We start from the raw sequence: 16,576 nt of genomic DNA, 5'->3' as shown, positions 1-16,576 counted from the left end.
AATGTGGACCATGACCGCTGGGTCTTCGCCAGCCCCACCCAGTAACCTGTCAACCCGATCCGCGATGTGCCGGACTCGAGCGCCAGGGAGGCAGCACACCGTTCGGCGATCCCGGTCTTTGTGACAGATTGCCCTGTCTGTCCCCCTAATAATAGAGTCACCCACTACCAGGACCTGTCTAGCCTGCCCTACACTTCCCCCCTCCCCCTCATTACTGGAGCATACACTCCCCCGGCGGTCAGAGGATCTGTCGTGCTCCAATAATGCCGGTTCTGAACCAGCCTTCCTATACTTCTTCCCTCTATCCCTCCTTACTGTTATCCAGCTCCCTGCCTGTTCAGCCTGCGCTTCCCCACTAAGCTCCACCCCCAGTGTTGACCCATTGAGTGTCTGCTCGGTGAGCAGCAAACTCCGTTCCATGTTGTCGATGCTCCTCAGTACCGCTATCTGAGCACTTAGATCCAGGATTTGGGCTTCCAAGTGCACGATATGCTCACATCTCTCGCAGCAGTATGGATCCAATCTGATGTGTGTAACTTTATGTGGTGACAATGTTGGAATTCTTCACAAAGGATAATAGGAAACAAATGGACCTTACAAATTATTTCCAACTTCTCTTGAATGTGACAATCCCCTATATACGGTTGTACATTCCTGTCTGGGCACATGGCAGGGTAAGAAGAGAAGGAGCGCCATTTAGCTATTTGAATGCAGATCTTCACCTGTTCATATTCACCTACCAGCTCAAAAGATGACCACAACGAACAGGCTTGGCGCTATAGACTCCATTTTCTAGATCCCAGGGATTGCCTTGCCCATCACCCTTTAACCCCTCTACATGGATCTGGACTTACACAGAGACCCCTAGACTTGGGCCACGTAGTGTTACCTGCTGTTCTGTGGAGTGAGATGGCAAGAAGAATAGTCAGGTAGCCGGGTCAGAAGAACAAGGAGGGCAGAAGATACAAAAATAGTCAGTAAACGGGCCGAGGCCACAACGGGAAACAAATACACAAGTCAGGAGCGGAGCACAGAGGACTGAACCAGAGGAGAACAAGGCTGGATCTGGCAGCTTCCGGCAATATGCTTCCAGCTTTAGTAGGGTGCGGTGCTTTCCAAATGGCTGAAGCAGGGAGCAGATTACTCCAGATGGACAGCACACACACCTATACCGCCAGACTGGATGGTACTACTGGTCCCAGGCTCCCTAATCTTAGTGGCTGGACAGAGCCTGCACCACCCAGAACTTTTGGTTCTCACATCTCCTCCACCATCAGCGCCGCCTGGTGACAGAAGCAGATGTCACGGGAGCAGATCCTAGAGGAGATGGGACACACCATTGGCAGAAGACCTAATATGTCAAAATGGCCGAAAACCAGAGCAGTAGAAATCCGCATAGTAGTGACTATTTTGACTCCACAGCCACTTTAGAGCCACTACTCTAAAACAGAAGTCATGAATATAACTTTTAAAGCTGAACTGACACAATAACTGATTTCTAAGTTTCCCTTTAAGTGGCAGAAAGACGCAATTAAGTACCTGGGTACACAAATTCCGAGGAACTTGTATGATCTGTATTGTTTAAATTATATCCCCATCCTTGAACAAACGATTCAAAATCTGATGAATTATAACTTGAAACCCTTGTCCTGGTTTGGTTGTATTATTGTGATCAAAATGGACATTTTATCAAATCTTCTTTATACACTGCTCAAAAAAATAAAGGGAACAACAGAATATAACTCCAAGTCAAACAAACTTCTGTGAAATCAAACTGTCCACTTAGGAAGCAACACTGATTGACAATCAATTTCACATGCTGTTGTGCAAATGGAATAGACAATAGCTGGAAATTATTGGCAATTATCAAGACACCCTCAATAAAGGAGTGGTTCTGCAGATGAGGACCACAGACCACATCTCAGTACCAATGCTTTCTGGCTGATGTTTTGGTCACTTTTGAATGTTGGTTGTGCTTTCACACTCGTGGTAGCATGAGACGGACTCTACAACCCACAGAAGTTGCTCAGGTAGTGCATCTCATCCAGGATGGCACATCAATGAGAGCTGTGGCAAGAAGGTTTGCTGTGTCTATCAGCGTAGTGTCCAGAGGCTGGAGGCGCTACCAGGAAACAGGACAGTACACCAGGAGACATGGAGGGGGCTGTAGGAGGGCAACAACCGAGCAGCAGGACCGCTATCTCCGCCTTTGTGTAAGGAGGAACAGGAGGAGCACTGCCAGAGTCCTGCAAAATGACCTCTAGCAGGCCACAAATGTGCATGTGTCTGCACAAACGGTTAGAAACCGACTCCATGCGGGTGGTATGAGGGCCCGACGTCCACAGATGGGGGTTGTGCTCACAGCCCAAAACCGTGCAGGACGCTTGGCATTTGCCACAGAACACCAGGATTGGCAAAGTCACCACTGGCACCCTGTGCTCTTCACAGATGAAAGCAGGTTCACACTGAGCACATGTGACAGACGTGACAGAGTCTGGAGACACCGTAGAGAGCGATCTGCTGCCTGCAACATCCTTCAGCATGCCGGTTTGGCAGCACAGACTGTCCAGGAGTTGGCGGATACTTTAGTCCAGGTCTGGGAGTAGATCCCACAGGAGACCATCCGCAACCTCATCAGGAGCATGCCCAGGCGTTGTAGGGCGGTCATACAGGCACGTGGAGGCCACACACAATACTCGGCCTCATCAGGAGCATGCCCAGGCATTGTAGGGAGGTCATACAGGCACGTGGAGGCCACACACAATACTGAGCCTCATTTTGACTTGTTTTAAGGACATTACATCAAAGTTGGATCAGCCTGTAGTGTGTTTTTCCCCTTTAATTTTGGGGGTGACTCCAAATCCAGGCCTCCATTGGTTAATAAATTTGATTTCCATTGATGATTTTTGTGTGATTTTGTTGTCAGCACATTCAACTTTGTACAGAACAAAGTATTCAATGAGAATATTTCATTCATTCAGATCTAGGATGTGTTATTTCAGTGTTCCCTTTATTTTTTTGAGCACTGTGTATATATATATATATATATATATATATATATATATATACACTACGCAAAGAAGTAAAGGGAACACTATATACAGTATATATATATAATTTAATTTACATTTATTATTTTTTTACTTTGAAACAGAAATGGGCACATTACTACAGTACAAGAGAGCAACACACTCAAGTAAACACCAACAATGGGTTGGAGAAGCGGCATCAGACCTTGAAGTACAGCTATCTGCATTCCTACAAACACTACTCTTTGAGTCAGATGGTGCGAGTGCTACATTTCGGATTCTTTCCAGATGCATATAATAAGTTAACAAATATTTCATGGTCCTTTAACACGTGACAATACAAGCTGTATGGGAACAGAAGCAATCGTGAAAGGAAACCTGTCATATCCCCATATGGTATTAACCTGGATATTTTGTATTTATATGAAGGTTAATTGCATTCCGAAGCTGCCCTACACCTACAAGGTGTACCCACTGGGGAAAAAATTACCTTTATTCCTCAAAAATTACCTTTATTCCTGGGATTTTCAGAGGCGGCGGGTTCAGTCACCGTTCTTTACCTACTGATTGTCGGCTATAACCAAGCCCCGGCACTGACAGCCAGTTCGGCACTGGTGCTCTACTGTTCTGGCTGTCAGTCAGTGCTGGGTGCGGTTATAGCCAACACTCTGTATGTAATGAACGGTAACAGAAGCCATGTCTATATGACTGAAAGGGGGAGACTGCCAGAAGTATAAACACTCATTTGCTCCGTATTGACTGTCCACAGCACTTAAAGTCTGGCTGTTTCAGAACGATATTAACCTCATATCTGCAGGTTAATAGCACTTGGGGATGTGACAGGGCTCCCTTTAACAACGTGGGTCTGTCAATATACAGCATAATGTGCTACAAATGACATAATTTATGGGCCCTGCATGAATTAACCAATCACTGAAGAATAATAACTTTGCGCATTATTTTACTGGGGAATGTTTAAACAGGTTGATTGAAAATGCATCATAATGCACCGATTAACTGTAAATGGGACTTCTGATTTACAAAACAATTTTATAATATACTTTACAAATTAATTTTATATAATATTGGTATTTGTGTGTAAAATATTTTTATTTTACTTTTTGAAAGGTATGTCTAATTAAATGTGATCAGCTCTGAACAGTACCGGAAGTATGATGTCAACGTTCCAACATTTCTGCACAATCGTTCACGACATTTTATTAAACATATTAAACATGAGCATGTGACCATTTGGTCATGTGATGTGTCTCAATGGTTATTGGGGTGCGATGTTCAGGTCTGACGATCAGCTGATACGATTGAGCGTGCGGTAGTGCGCTTCCGGTTTGCGTGGAGGTGTGTGCACGCACTCTATGGTCTGTTGTGTGGTACATGGTATATAAAGGTGGGTGGCTGATATGCATACGTGCCCCTTGATAAAAGTTTCTTCCGAAACGTGCGTCGGGGTGACGTGTACAGTGCTGCTGAGCTGCCAGTGGCTATCCAGGTAATCGCTATGCATAAATATATCTTATAAATGCTTGTTGCACATTGCTTTGCTTAGTACGAGATCTATTACTATGAACCCTGGATTCCATGATTTTACATACATGAGTTAATATTGTCATGAGAGTATTATATATATACATTTTGAATATATGGATTATATACACATGTATAAGTGACTCTCGATAGATTATTATTCTGGTTAGCTGTATGCTGCCACGGTTTCACATGTTTTTATATTATATTTTGGTCTTCATCAATCTGTCCCCTTGCTGCTGATTACTTGTATACAGTACAGACCAAAAGTTTGGACACACCTTCCCATTTAAAGATTTTTCTGTATTTTCATGACTTTGAAAATTGTACATTCACACTGAAGGCATCAAAACTATGAATTAACACATGTGGAATTATATACTTAACAAAAAAGTGTGAAACAACTGGAAATATGTCTTATATTCTAGGTTCTTTAAAGTAGCCACCTTTTGCTTTGATGACTGCTTTGCACACTCTTGGCATTCTCTTGATGAGCTTCAAGAGGTAGTCACCGGAAATGGTCTTCACTTCACAGGTGTGCCCTGTCAGGTTTAATAAGTTGGATTTCTTGCCTTATAAATGGGGTTGGGACCATCAGTTTCACGTCTGGATATTTCCGGAAGTGGAAAAAACAGTACTGGAGATGTCTGTGTGGCCACATCAGGATTGCATGTACCGGAGCTTGGGAATCAGTGGTACAGTTAACACTGTTCCTAAGCGAAGGGTGCTGAACGCTACCCTCATCATTGTCCTTGCTTGCACTGAGATCAGCACCATCAGGGGTCCATGATGAGAGTAGTAGTCTGCTCCCGATGTCTCCAACTGTTAAAATAAGAATAAAGTATAAAATCCTTAAACTCACCCGTGTCCCCCACTGTAATCCATGCGACCGTTCTCGCCGAGGAGCCAGGAAGAATGACTCACTGCAGCAAGCAGCCCCGAGCTGCACTCAGCGAGTGGTGTCCTGTCACTCACTGAGCTCAGCGCAGCTCCAGGGCCGCTCACTGGAGTGAGTCATTCTCCCTGGCTCCTCGGCGAGAGCGGTCAGATGGATTACAGTGGGGGACATCTTCTGACAGGTGAATCTAAAGATTTTTTATTTTTACAGTTGGACACACCGGGAGCAGACACTACTGCTCTCATCATGGTCCCCTGCTGGTGTTGATCGCAGCTCAAGCAGGAAACTATGATGAGGGCAGTGTTCAGCACCCGGCGCTTGGGAACAACACTAACTACACTGATTCCCTGGCGCCGGTACATGTCATCTGTGTGGGACATTTTTGCGTGTCAGCGTGTTTTGCCCATGGACACACAGTCCGTGGAAACACTCAGACATGTGCACAGACTCATTTGAATGGGTCTGCATGTGTCAGTGTCACCAGTACCAGTGGAAACTGTGACCACACATACCTGAGACACTGACATCTGAGTGTGAACATAGCCTAACGCTGTATTTTAAACATACAAAACCCATCAAAAGAAAACCTGTCATCACAATTTTCAACTCTAAAATAGCATCAGTATTTTTTAATGCTTATTAAAGGGAACCTATCACCATGTTTTCCCCATATAAAGTAGGGTACGCATCTTTCAGCCCTCTGTTAAAGCATTCTAGAATGCTGCATATACACACATGGTCAAAATTGTTGGTACCCCTCGTTTAATGAAAGAAAAACCCACAATGGTCACAGAAATAACTTGAATCTGACAAAAGTAATAATAAATTAAAAATCGATGAAAATGAACAAATGAAAGTCAGACATTGCTTTTCTGCTTCCACAGAATAAAAAAAAAAATTAAACTCATGAAATCGGCCTGGACAGAAATGATGGTTCTTCTTAACTTTATATTTTGCTGAACAACCTTTTGAGGCAATCACTGCAATCAAACGATTCCTGTAACTGTCAATGAGACTTCTGCACCTCTCGACAGGTATTTTGGCCACTCCTCATGAGCAAACTGCTCCAGTTGTCTCGTGTTTGAAGGTTGCCTTTTCCAGACGGCATGTTTCAGCTCTTTCCAAAGATGCTCAATAGGATTTAGGTCAGGGCTCCTAGAAGCCACTTCAGAATAGTCCAATGTTTTCCTCTTAGCCATTCTTGGGTGTTTTTAGCTGTGTTTTGGGTCATTATCCTGTTGAAAGACCCCTGACCTGCGACTGAGACCAAGCTTTCTGACACTGGGCAGCACATTTCTCTCTAGAATCCGTCGATAGTCTTGAGATTTCATTGTACCCTGCACAGATTCAAGACACCCTGTGCCAGATGCAGCAAAGCAACCCCAGAACATAACAGAGCCTTCACCATGTTTCACAGTAGGGACAGTGTTCTTTTCTTGATATGCTTCATTTTTCGGTCTGTGAACATAGAGCTGATGTGCTTTGCCAAAAACTTCCATTTTGTCTCATCTGTCCATAGGACATTCTCCCAGAAGCTTTGTGGTGTTACGGATCCGGGTGGTGGAACCTCTGTGCTGCGGTGGAAGGAGGGACCCAGAGGGGCGTAACTAGGTATCAACTCGGAGCGACCTAGGTCGTACGGTGGCTCAATCGACTCCGTGACCAGGGAGGGTCCGAGCAGAGGGACCAGGTGCTACTCTGGGGACGACCTTGTAAGGGAGCAGGTGACTCCCATGGTACAGATGGCAGGGACTGACCGGTATTGCAGATGGGCACAGCAGGCAGGCTGATGAGTGATCCGGGTGGATGGACTGGCAGACACGGCAGGCGACAGGTGGGAGCCTCTAGGTAGGTTGTCAGGTGGTCACGGCAGGTGACAGGCAGGAGCCTCTAGGTAGGCTGTCAGGTGGTCACGGCAAGTGACGGGCAGGAGCCTCCAGGTAGGCTGACAGGTGGTCACGGCAAGTGACAGGCAGGAGCCTCTAGGTAGGCTGTCAGGTGATCACGGCAAGTGACAGGCAGGAGCCTCTAGGTAGGCACAGCAGGTAGCAAGCAGGAGCCTCCAGGTAGGCATGGCAGGTAGCGGGCAGGTGCTTCCAGGTAAGCAGGCGGGCAAAGCCCATAGACAGACTGGCGGACTGAACGGAAGACAGACTGTCGGGCTGGAGAGTAGTCAGGCTGGTGGACTGGACTGGTAGTCAGGCTGGCGGGCATAACTAGTAGTCAGGCTAGCAGCGGGACCTGAGGGCTGAAGCAGAGGTAAGTACACTGTGCAACAACTATTGCTCGGGCACCTCCATATTGGAGGAGGTGCCTTATATATGGGAGGACCTCCGGCAATTGGCCGGGGACTCCTTAGGGCGGCGCGTGCGGCCCCTTTAAGAGGGAGGGAGCGCACGCGCCCTAAGCACAGTGCCCGGGAAGCAGCGCACACTGGCAGCAGCAGGAAGAGGAGCGCTGGAGAACGCCGGGCGGGGAGCGCGGCGGTGAGAGGGACGGCGTCTCTGCCTGGCAGGGGGCAGAGACGCCGATGCTACATGTGGCTTGTCAACATGTAGTTTGGCAAATTCCAGCCTGGCTTTTTTATGATTTTTTTTCAACAATGGTGTTCTCCTTGGTCATCTCCCATGAAGTCCACTTTGGATCAAACAACAACGAATGGTGCGATCTGACACTGATGTTCCTTGTGCTTGAAGTTCACCTTTAATCTCTTTAGAAGTTTTCCTGGGCTCTTTTGTTATCATTTGTATTATTCGTCTCTTTGATTTGTGATCAATTTTCCTCCTGCGGCCACGTCCAGGGAGATTGGCTACAGTCCCATGGATCTTAAATTTCTGAATAATGTGTGCAACTGTAGTCACAGGAACATCACGCTGCTTGGAGATGGTCTTATAACCTTTACCTTTAACATGCTTGTCTATAATTTTCTTTCTAATCTCCTGAGACAACTTTTTCCTTTGCTTAATCTGGTCCATGTTGAGTGTGGTACACCATGTCATCAAACAGCACAATGAGTATCTGTAGTCCTATATACAGGCCCACTGACTGATTACAGGATTTTAGATACCTGTGATGATAATTAGTGGGCACAACGTGATTTAACATGTCCCTTTTGTCACATTATTTTCAGGGGTACCATCATTTCTGTCCAGGCCTATTTTATCAGTTTAATTTTTTTTTAAATTCTGTGGAAGCGGAAAAGCAATGTCTGACTTTCATTTGTTAATTTTCATAGATTTTTAATTTATTATTACTTTTGTCAGATTCAAGTTATTTCTGTGACCATTGTGGGTTTTTCTTTCATTAAACGAGGGGAACCAACAATTTTGACCACATGTGTAAGTCTTCAAGCCGCTCTGCATAATGCAAAAAAGACCTTTAATCATACTCACATGCAATCCGGTCCGATGGGCATCTCTGGTGTTGATCCATTGCCTCCTCTCTTCTTGCAATCACTGTTTCTTGTGGATGATGCATCCTATGGGATGGGGCTGTGCAAATTTTTATGCATTCAGGAGGCACTCTCCTGATTTATTTATTTTTTTTGTATTTGACCAATTTTTTTATGTTATAAAGTTTTGCACTTTTATGAAAAAAAATTGTACTTATAAAAGGGATCGTGTTCTTAGCATTATTGTAAGAAGGTGAAGTTGTCATTTTTCAAATACATCAGAAATAACAAAAATAAAACCTACTAAAGTATAGAGTTTACAAGGCTAAAAAATCACTTTTAGAAAAAAGTACTTTTCTATATATAATGTTCAAATGTTATTACTACAATATTTAGTTCTGCTAATGTTATTTAAAGAATATTTCTATATGTAAAAAGGTTATTTATACAATATTTATTTCTGATTAAAAGTTAGAGATTTCTGTGAGTGATTAGTAATTATTGTGACTGTAGTTAAAACACTTCTACTCTGAGGCAAATTACACATTTGGATTTTAGACTTTCACTATATGCATGTGGCAGGAAAAGCCCATGATGCATCTGTATATAGGGTCCTATTAATAACATGACTTGGACATTTAGCCTACTTTTAAAATCGTGTTCACTTGTACAAGCTGCATGGATGTAAACATCCTTAAAGGGGATATCCGGGACTTTGTTAAGGAAAAAAAAGGTCCGAAGCATTAACAGGAAGTTAGGCTGCGTGCCCACTATGCGTTTTTCAAGTGTTTTTGCTTCAGAATTTCCGCAGCGAAAACACTTAACCCCTTAAGCCCCGGAGCATTTTCCGTTTTTGCATTTTCGTTTTTGCTCCCCTTGTTCCCAGAGCCATAGCGTTTTTATTTTTTGGTCAATATGGCTATGTGAGGGCTTATTTTTTGCGGGACGAGTTGTACTTTTCAACGCCATTACTAGTTTTACCATATCCTGTACGGGAAAACGGGAAAAAAATTCCAAGTGCGGTAAAATTGAAAAAAAGTGCAATACCACAGTTGTTTTTTATTTTTATTTTTTACCACGTTCACTGAATGCTAAAACTGACCTGCCTTTCTTATTCTACAGGTCATTACGAGTTCATAGACACCAAACATGTATAGGTTCTTTTATATTTAAGTGGTGAAAAAAAATCCAAAATTTGGTAAAAAATAAAATAAAAAAATAGCGCCATTTTCTAAGACCCGTAGCGTCTCCATTTTTCGTGATCTGGGGCTGGTTGATGGCTTATTTTTTGCGCACTGGGCTGACATTTTTATTGATAACATTTGGGGTAGATCCGATGTTTTGATCGCCCGTTATTGCATTTTATTGCAATTTTGCGGCGACCAAAAAACGTAATTCTGGCGTTTAGAATTTTTTTCTCGTTACGCCGTTTACCGATCGGATTAATTCTTTTTTTATATTGATAGATCGGGCGATTCTGAACGCGGCGATACCAAATATGTGTATGTGGGGTTTATTTTTTATTATTTTATTTTGAATGGTGCAAAAGGGGGGTGATTTAAACTTTTATATTTTTTTATTTTTTTTATATTTTTAAAAACTTTTTTTTTTTACTTTTTGCATGCTTCTATAGTCTCCATAGGAGACTAGAAGCAGCAACTATCCGATCGCCTCTGCTACATACAGGGGACGAGCAGGTCCCCTGCATGCAGCAGAAATGGTCCTGTGCTATGAGCGCCGACCACTAGGTGGCGCTCATAGCGACAAGATCATGACAACCACAGGCGTCTGCTGCAGACCCTGGGTTGTCATGCCCCCCATCGGCGACCCGCCATCACGTGACGGGGTCGCCGGTGGGCGGGGCTTATGACGCACTACCCGGAAGCGCGCGTTAAATGCTGCTGTCAGAGATTGACAGCGGCATTTAACATGTTAACAGCCGCGGGTGGATCACGATTCCACCCGCGGCTGTTGCGGGCACATGTCAGCTGTAAGAATCAGCTGACATGTGCTCCGTTCAGTGAGGACTCAGCGCAGCAGCCCTCACTGAACGGGCAGTACGCAAATATGCGTACTAATACGTCCCCGGTATTTAAGGGGTTAAAAAACGCTTGGTAATACGTGCCCCATGGTCCCCAATGATAATCCTCATGTGCTGTGCAAATGCTGTGGAAATTTCCGCTGCAGATTATCATTGCGGAAAAATACGCTCCATGTCCATTAATTTTGCCGACACGCAGCGTAATTGCCGCCATTGACTTGCATTGAATCACTTAATATCCGCATGAGTACATGTGCACATGCAGATATTAAGCGATTCAATGTGCGGATGGCACCCGGGTCTGGAGAAGAGGAGACTCTCATCCAGACACTGGTACCATAGAACCTGTAAAAAAAGAATTTAAAATAAAAAATAACCTTATTCTCACCTTCTCATGGCCCCCAGTATTTTCTCCGCTGCGTCCGGTCTCTTGTACAGCTCGCGGTGGTGTGAAAGGACCTTCCATGACGTCATTTAGTCATGTGACAGGTCACGCGTCTGCTATATACCTGACAGAAGCCCATACATTCTCCTGCCTCCAATAATATATACCTGACAGGAGCCCATACATTCTCCTGCCTCCAATAATATATACCTGACAGGAGCCCATAGATTCTGCTGCCTCCAATAATATATACCTGACAGGAGCCCATACATTCTGCTGCCTCCAATAATATATACCTGACAGGAGCCCATACATTCTGCTGCCTCCAATAATATATACCTGACAGGAGCCCATACATTCTGCTGCCTCCAATAATATATACCTGACAGGAGTCCATACATTCTGCTGCCTCCAATAATATATACCTGACAGGAGCCCATACATTCTGCTGCCTCCAGTAATATATACCTGACAGGAGCCCATACATTCTGCTGCCTCCAATAATATATACCTGACAGGAGCCCATACATTCTCCTGCCTCCAATAATATATACCTGACAGGAGCCCATACATTCTGCTGCCTCCAACAATATATACCCGACAGGAGCCCATACATTCTCCTGCCTCCAATAATATATACCTGACAGAAACCCATACATTCTGCTGCCTCCAATAATATATACCTGACAGAAACCCATACATTCTGCTGCCTCCAGTAATATATACCTGACAGGAGCCCATACATTCTGCTGCCTCCAATAATATATACCTGACAGGAGCCCATACATTCTCCTGCCTCCAATAATATATACCTGACAGAAACCCATACATTCTGCTGCCTCCAACAATATATACCCGACAGGAGCCCATACATTCTCCTGCCTCCAATAATATATACCTGACAGAAACCCATACATTCTGCTGCCTCCAATAATATATACCTGACAGGAGCCCATACATTCTCCTGCCTCCAATAATATATACCTGACAGGAGCCCATACATTCTGCTGCCTCCAACAATATATACCCGACAGGAGCCCATACATTCTCCTGCCTCCAATAATATATACCTGACAGAAACCCATACATTCTGCTGCCTCCAATAATATATACCCGACAGGAGCCCATACATTCTGCTGCCTCCAATAATATATACCCGACAGGAGCCCATACATTCTGCTGCCTCCAATAATATATACCCGACAGGAGCCCATACATTCTCCTGCCTCCAATAATATATACCCGACAGGAGCCCATACATTCTCCTGCCTCCAATAATATATACCTGACAGAAACCCATACATTCTGCTGCCTCCAATAATATATACCTGACAGGAGCCCATACATTCTGCTGCCTCCAATAATATATACCTGACAGGAGCCCATACATTCTGCTGCCTCCAATAATATATACCTGACAGGAGCCCATACATTCTGCTGCCTCCAATAATATATACCTGACAGGAGCCCATACATTCTCCTACCTCCAATAATATATACCTGACAGGAGTCCATACATTCTGCTGCCTCCAATAATATATACCTGACAGGAGCCCATACATTCTGCTGCCTCCAATAATATATACCTGACAGGAGCCCATACATTCTGCTGCCTCCAATAATATATACCTGACAGAAGCCCATACATTCTCCTGCCTCCAATAATATATACCTGACAGGAGCCCATACATTCTCCTACCTCCAATAATATATACCTGACAGGAGCCCATACATTCTGCTGCCTCCAATAATACACTGCTCAAAAAAATAAAGGTAACACTTAAACAACAGAATATGACTCCAAGTAAATCAAACTTCTGTGAAATCAACTGTCCACTTAGGAAGCAACACTGATTGACAATCAATTTCACATGCTGTTGTGCAAATGGAATAGACAATAGATGGAAATTATTGCCAATTATCAAGACACCCTCAATAAAGGAGTGGTTCTGCAGGTGGGCACCACAGACTACAGCTCAGTACCAATGCTTTCTGGCTAATGTTTTGGTCACTTTTGAATGTTGGTTGTGCTTTCACACTTGTGGTAGCATGAGACAGACTCTACAACCCGCAGAAGTTGCTCAGGTAGTGCAGCTCATTCAGGATGGCACATCAATGCGAGCTGTGGCAAGAAGGTTTGCTGTGTCTGTCAGCGTAGTGTCCAGAGGATGGAGGCGCTACCAGGAGACAGGCCAGTACACCAGGAGACGTGGAGGGGGCCGTAGGAGGGCAACAACCCAACAGCAGAACCACTACCTCCGCCTTTGTGCAAGGAGGAACAAGAGAAACACTCCCAGAGCCCTGCAAAATGACCTCCAGCAGGCCACAAATGTTCATGTGTCTGCACAAACGGTTAGAAAACGACTCCATGAGGGTGGTATGGGGGCCCGACGTCCACAGATGGGGGTTGTGCTCACAGCCCAACACCGTGCAGGACGTTTGGCATTTGCCACAGAACACCAGGATTGGCAAAGTCGCCACTGGCGCCCTGTGCTCTTCACAGATGAAAGCAGGTTCATACTGAGCACATGTGACAGAGTCTGGAGACGCCGTGGAGAGCGATCTGCTGCCTGCAGCATCCTTCAGCATGACAGGTTTGGCAATGGGTCAGTAATGGTGTGGGGTGGCATTTCTTTGGAGGGCCGCACAGCCCTCCATGTGCTCGCCAGAGGTAGCCTGACTGCCATTAGGTACTGAGATGAGATCCTCAGACCCCTTGTGAGACCATATGCTGGTGCGGTTGGCCCTGGGTTCCTCCTAATGCAGGACAATGCCAGACCTCATGTGGCTGGAATGTGTCAGCAGTTCCTGCAAGATGAAGGCATTGAAGCTATGGACTGGCCCGTCCGTTCCCCAGACCTGAATCCGATTGAGCACATCTGGGACATCATGTCTCGCTCCATCCAGCAACGTCACGCTGCACCACAGACTGTCCAGGAGTTGGTGAATGCTTTAGTCCAGGTCTGGGAGGAGATCCCACAGGAGACCATCCGCAACCTCATCAGGAGCATGCCCAGGCGTTGTAGGGAGGTCATTCAGGCACGTGGAGGCCACACACAATACTCAGCCTCATCAGTAGCATGCCCAGGCGTTGTAGGGAGGTCATACAGGCATGTGGAGGCCACACACAATACTGAGCCTCATCAGGAGCATGCCCAGGCGTTGTAGGGAGGTCATACAGGCACGTGGAGGCCACACACAATACTGAGCCTCATTTTGACTTGTTTTAAGGACATTACATCAAAGTTGGATCATCCTGTAGTGTGTTTTTCCACTGTAATTTTGGGGGTGACTCCAAATCCAGGCCTCCATTGGTTAATAAATGTGATTTCCATTGATGATTTTTGTGTGATTTTGTTGTCAGCACATTTACCTTTGTACAGAACAAAGTATTCAATGAGAAGATTTCATTCATTCGGATCTAGGATGTGTTATTTCAGTGTTCCCTTTATTTTTTTGAGCAGTGTATGTACCTGACAGGAGCCCATACATTCTAGGCTCAACCGTGCATCCACTGAGGCCCCTGATCATGTGACCCCTGACTCCTCCCTTCCTGTGACCTCATCACAGGTCCTGTGCGCACACAACAGCCATATACGTGGTGGCGGCTCTGCAGGTGGAGGTATGTGGAGACCCCATTACTGGGCGCAGTGGGCATTAACCCCTTCAGCACGGAGGCTCTTTGGGGGTCTCTGTGTGGTGTGAACAGTGAGGTAACAGCTGTGGACAGAATGCGGCTTCGCTGGTTCCCGTCCACATTAGATCCCTTCAGATGACTGCAGGATGAAGGACAGAAGCCCAGAGACGTCCTCACACAATGGCCGCTGCTTCTCTCCTAGTTCCCGCACAGTGATGTAGATACTGGTGATAATCGCCCCCATATTCTCTGTATTCCTCCGGTGCGATGGATTTACCCTCAGGTTCAGCAATGCTCCTCCGCCATCTCTCCTCCACCTCAGCTATTTACCCTTTCAATGCCACAAAACTGAACGTTCTTACAGTCACCATTGTGCTCTCTTAGGAAATGTGTGGAATCGTTGGAGGGGTTAATGGCCGCGGGATTAGTGGGGTCTCCTATGTGCTCATTAATTCTCTGCCTTATTTACGGGAGCAGCAGCCGACATATCTGACAGTACACCCCAGACACTGAATGCCATATGCTACAAATTCACTGCTACAGGCGATCCATTGTTTAACCCCTTCGCGACCTTGGGATTTACCATTTTTGCATTTTCGTTTTTCACTCCCCTTGTTCCCAGAGCCATAGCGTTTTTATTTTTTGGGCAATATGGCCGTGTGAGGGCTTATTTTTTGTGGGACGAGTTGTACTTTTAAACGACATTACTAGTTTTACCATATCGTGTACGGGAAAACAATTCCAAGTGCGGTGACATTGTAAAAAAAAAAAATGCAATTCCACAGTTGTTGTTTGTTTTTTTTTCTTTCCAATTTCACAGTTGTTTTTTTTACCACGTTCACTGAATGCTAAAACTGACCTGTCATTATTATTCTCCAGGTCATTACGAGTTCGTAGACACCAAACATGTATAGGTTCTTTTTTTATTTAAGTGGTGAAAAAAGAATCCAAAGTTTGCTAAAAAAAAAAAAAAAAAATGGTGCCATTTTCCGAGACCCGTAGCATCTCGATTTTTTTTTGGGGATCTTGGGCTGGGTGAGGACTTATTTTTTGCGCGCCAGGCTGACTTTTTTGATACCATTTTGGGGTAGATACGATGTTTTGATCGCCCGTTATTGCATTTTATTGCCATGTTGCGGCAACCAAAAAAACGTAATTGTGGCGTTTGGAATTTTTTTCTCGTTGCGCCGTTTACCGATCAGATTAATTCTTTTTTTTATATTGATAGATCGGGCGATTCTGAACGCGGCGATACCAAATATGTGTATGTGGGGTAAAAGGGGGGTGATTTAAACTATTATATTTTTTTTAAATATTTTTAAAAACATTTTTTTTAAACTTTTTCTGCATGCTTCTATAGTCTCCATAGGATACTAGAAGCAGCAACTGTCTGATCGCCTCTGCTACATAGAGGTGATCAACAAGTCACCTCTATGTAGCATAAATGCACCTGTACTATGAGCGCTGACCACTAGGTGGCGCTCATAGTAATCTTTGCATGACAACCACTGGAGTCTGCTGCAGACCCAGGGTTGTCATGCCCACCCATCGGTGACCCGCGATCACGTGAGGGGGTCACCGATGGGCGGGGCTAATGCCGCGCTTCCGGCGCGAGAATGTTAAATGCCGCTGTCGGAGATTGACAGCGGCATT

The 16,576-nt window shown here is 45.0% G+C and overlaps 2 protein-coding genes across 2 annotated transcripts in view; one reads left to right on the top strand and one right to left on the bottom strand.

The window, feature by feature from the left end:
* LOC141171888 (gastrula zinc finger protein XlCGF66.1-like) overlaps positions 1-16,576 on the bottom strand; it is a 469,561-nt gene that overhangs the window by 269,564 nt on the left and 183,421 nt on the right. The gene's annotated exons all lie outside the window — the stretch shown is intronic.
* Positions 4,448-16,576, top strand: part of LOC141172877 (uncharacterized) — a 41,222-nt gene continuing 29,093 nt past the window's right edge. Inside the window, exons 1-2 of the mRNA XM_073657499.1 lie at positions 4,448-4,536; positions 14,784-14,908. Of these exons, the coding sequence (XP_073513600.1) occupies positions 4,448-4,536; positions 14,784-14,908 (214 nt within the window). The remainder of the gene's footprint in view (positions 4,537-14,783; positions 14,909-16,576) is intronic.

The sequence above is a fragment of the Phyllobates terribilis genome, unplaced genomic scaffold (assembly GCF_046119375.1).
Source record: "Phyllobates terribilis strain yellow unplaced genomic scaffold, ASM4611937v1 Scaffold_12__6_contigs__length_324123572, whole genome shotgun sequence".
Taxonomy (NCBI): Eukaryota; Metazoa; Chordata; class Amphibia; order Anura; family Dendrobatidae; genus Phyllobates; species Phyllobates terribilis.
Note: the sequence above shows the minus strand (reverse complement) of the source record. Positions and strands in the feature narration are given on the sequence as shown.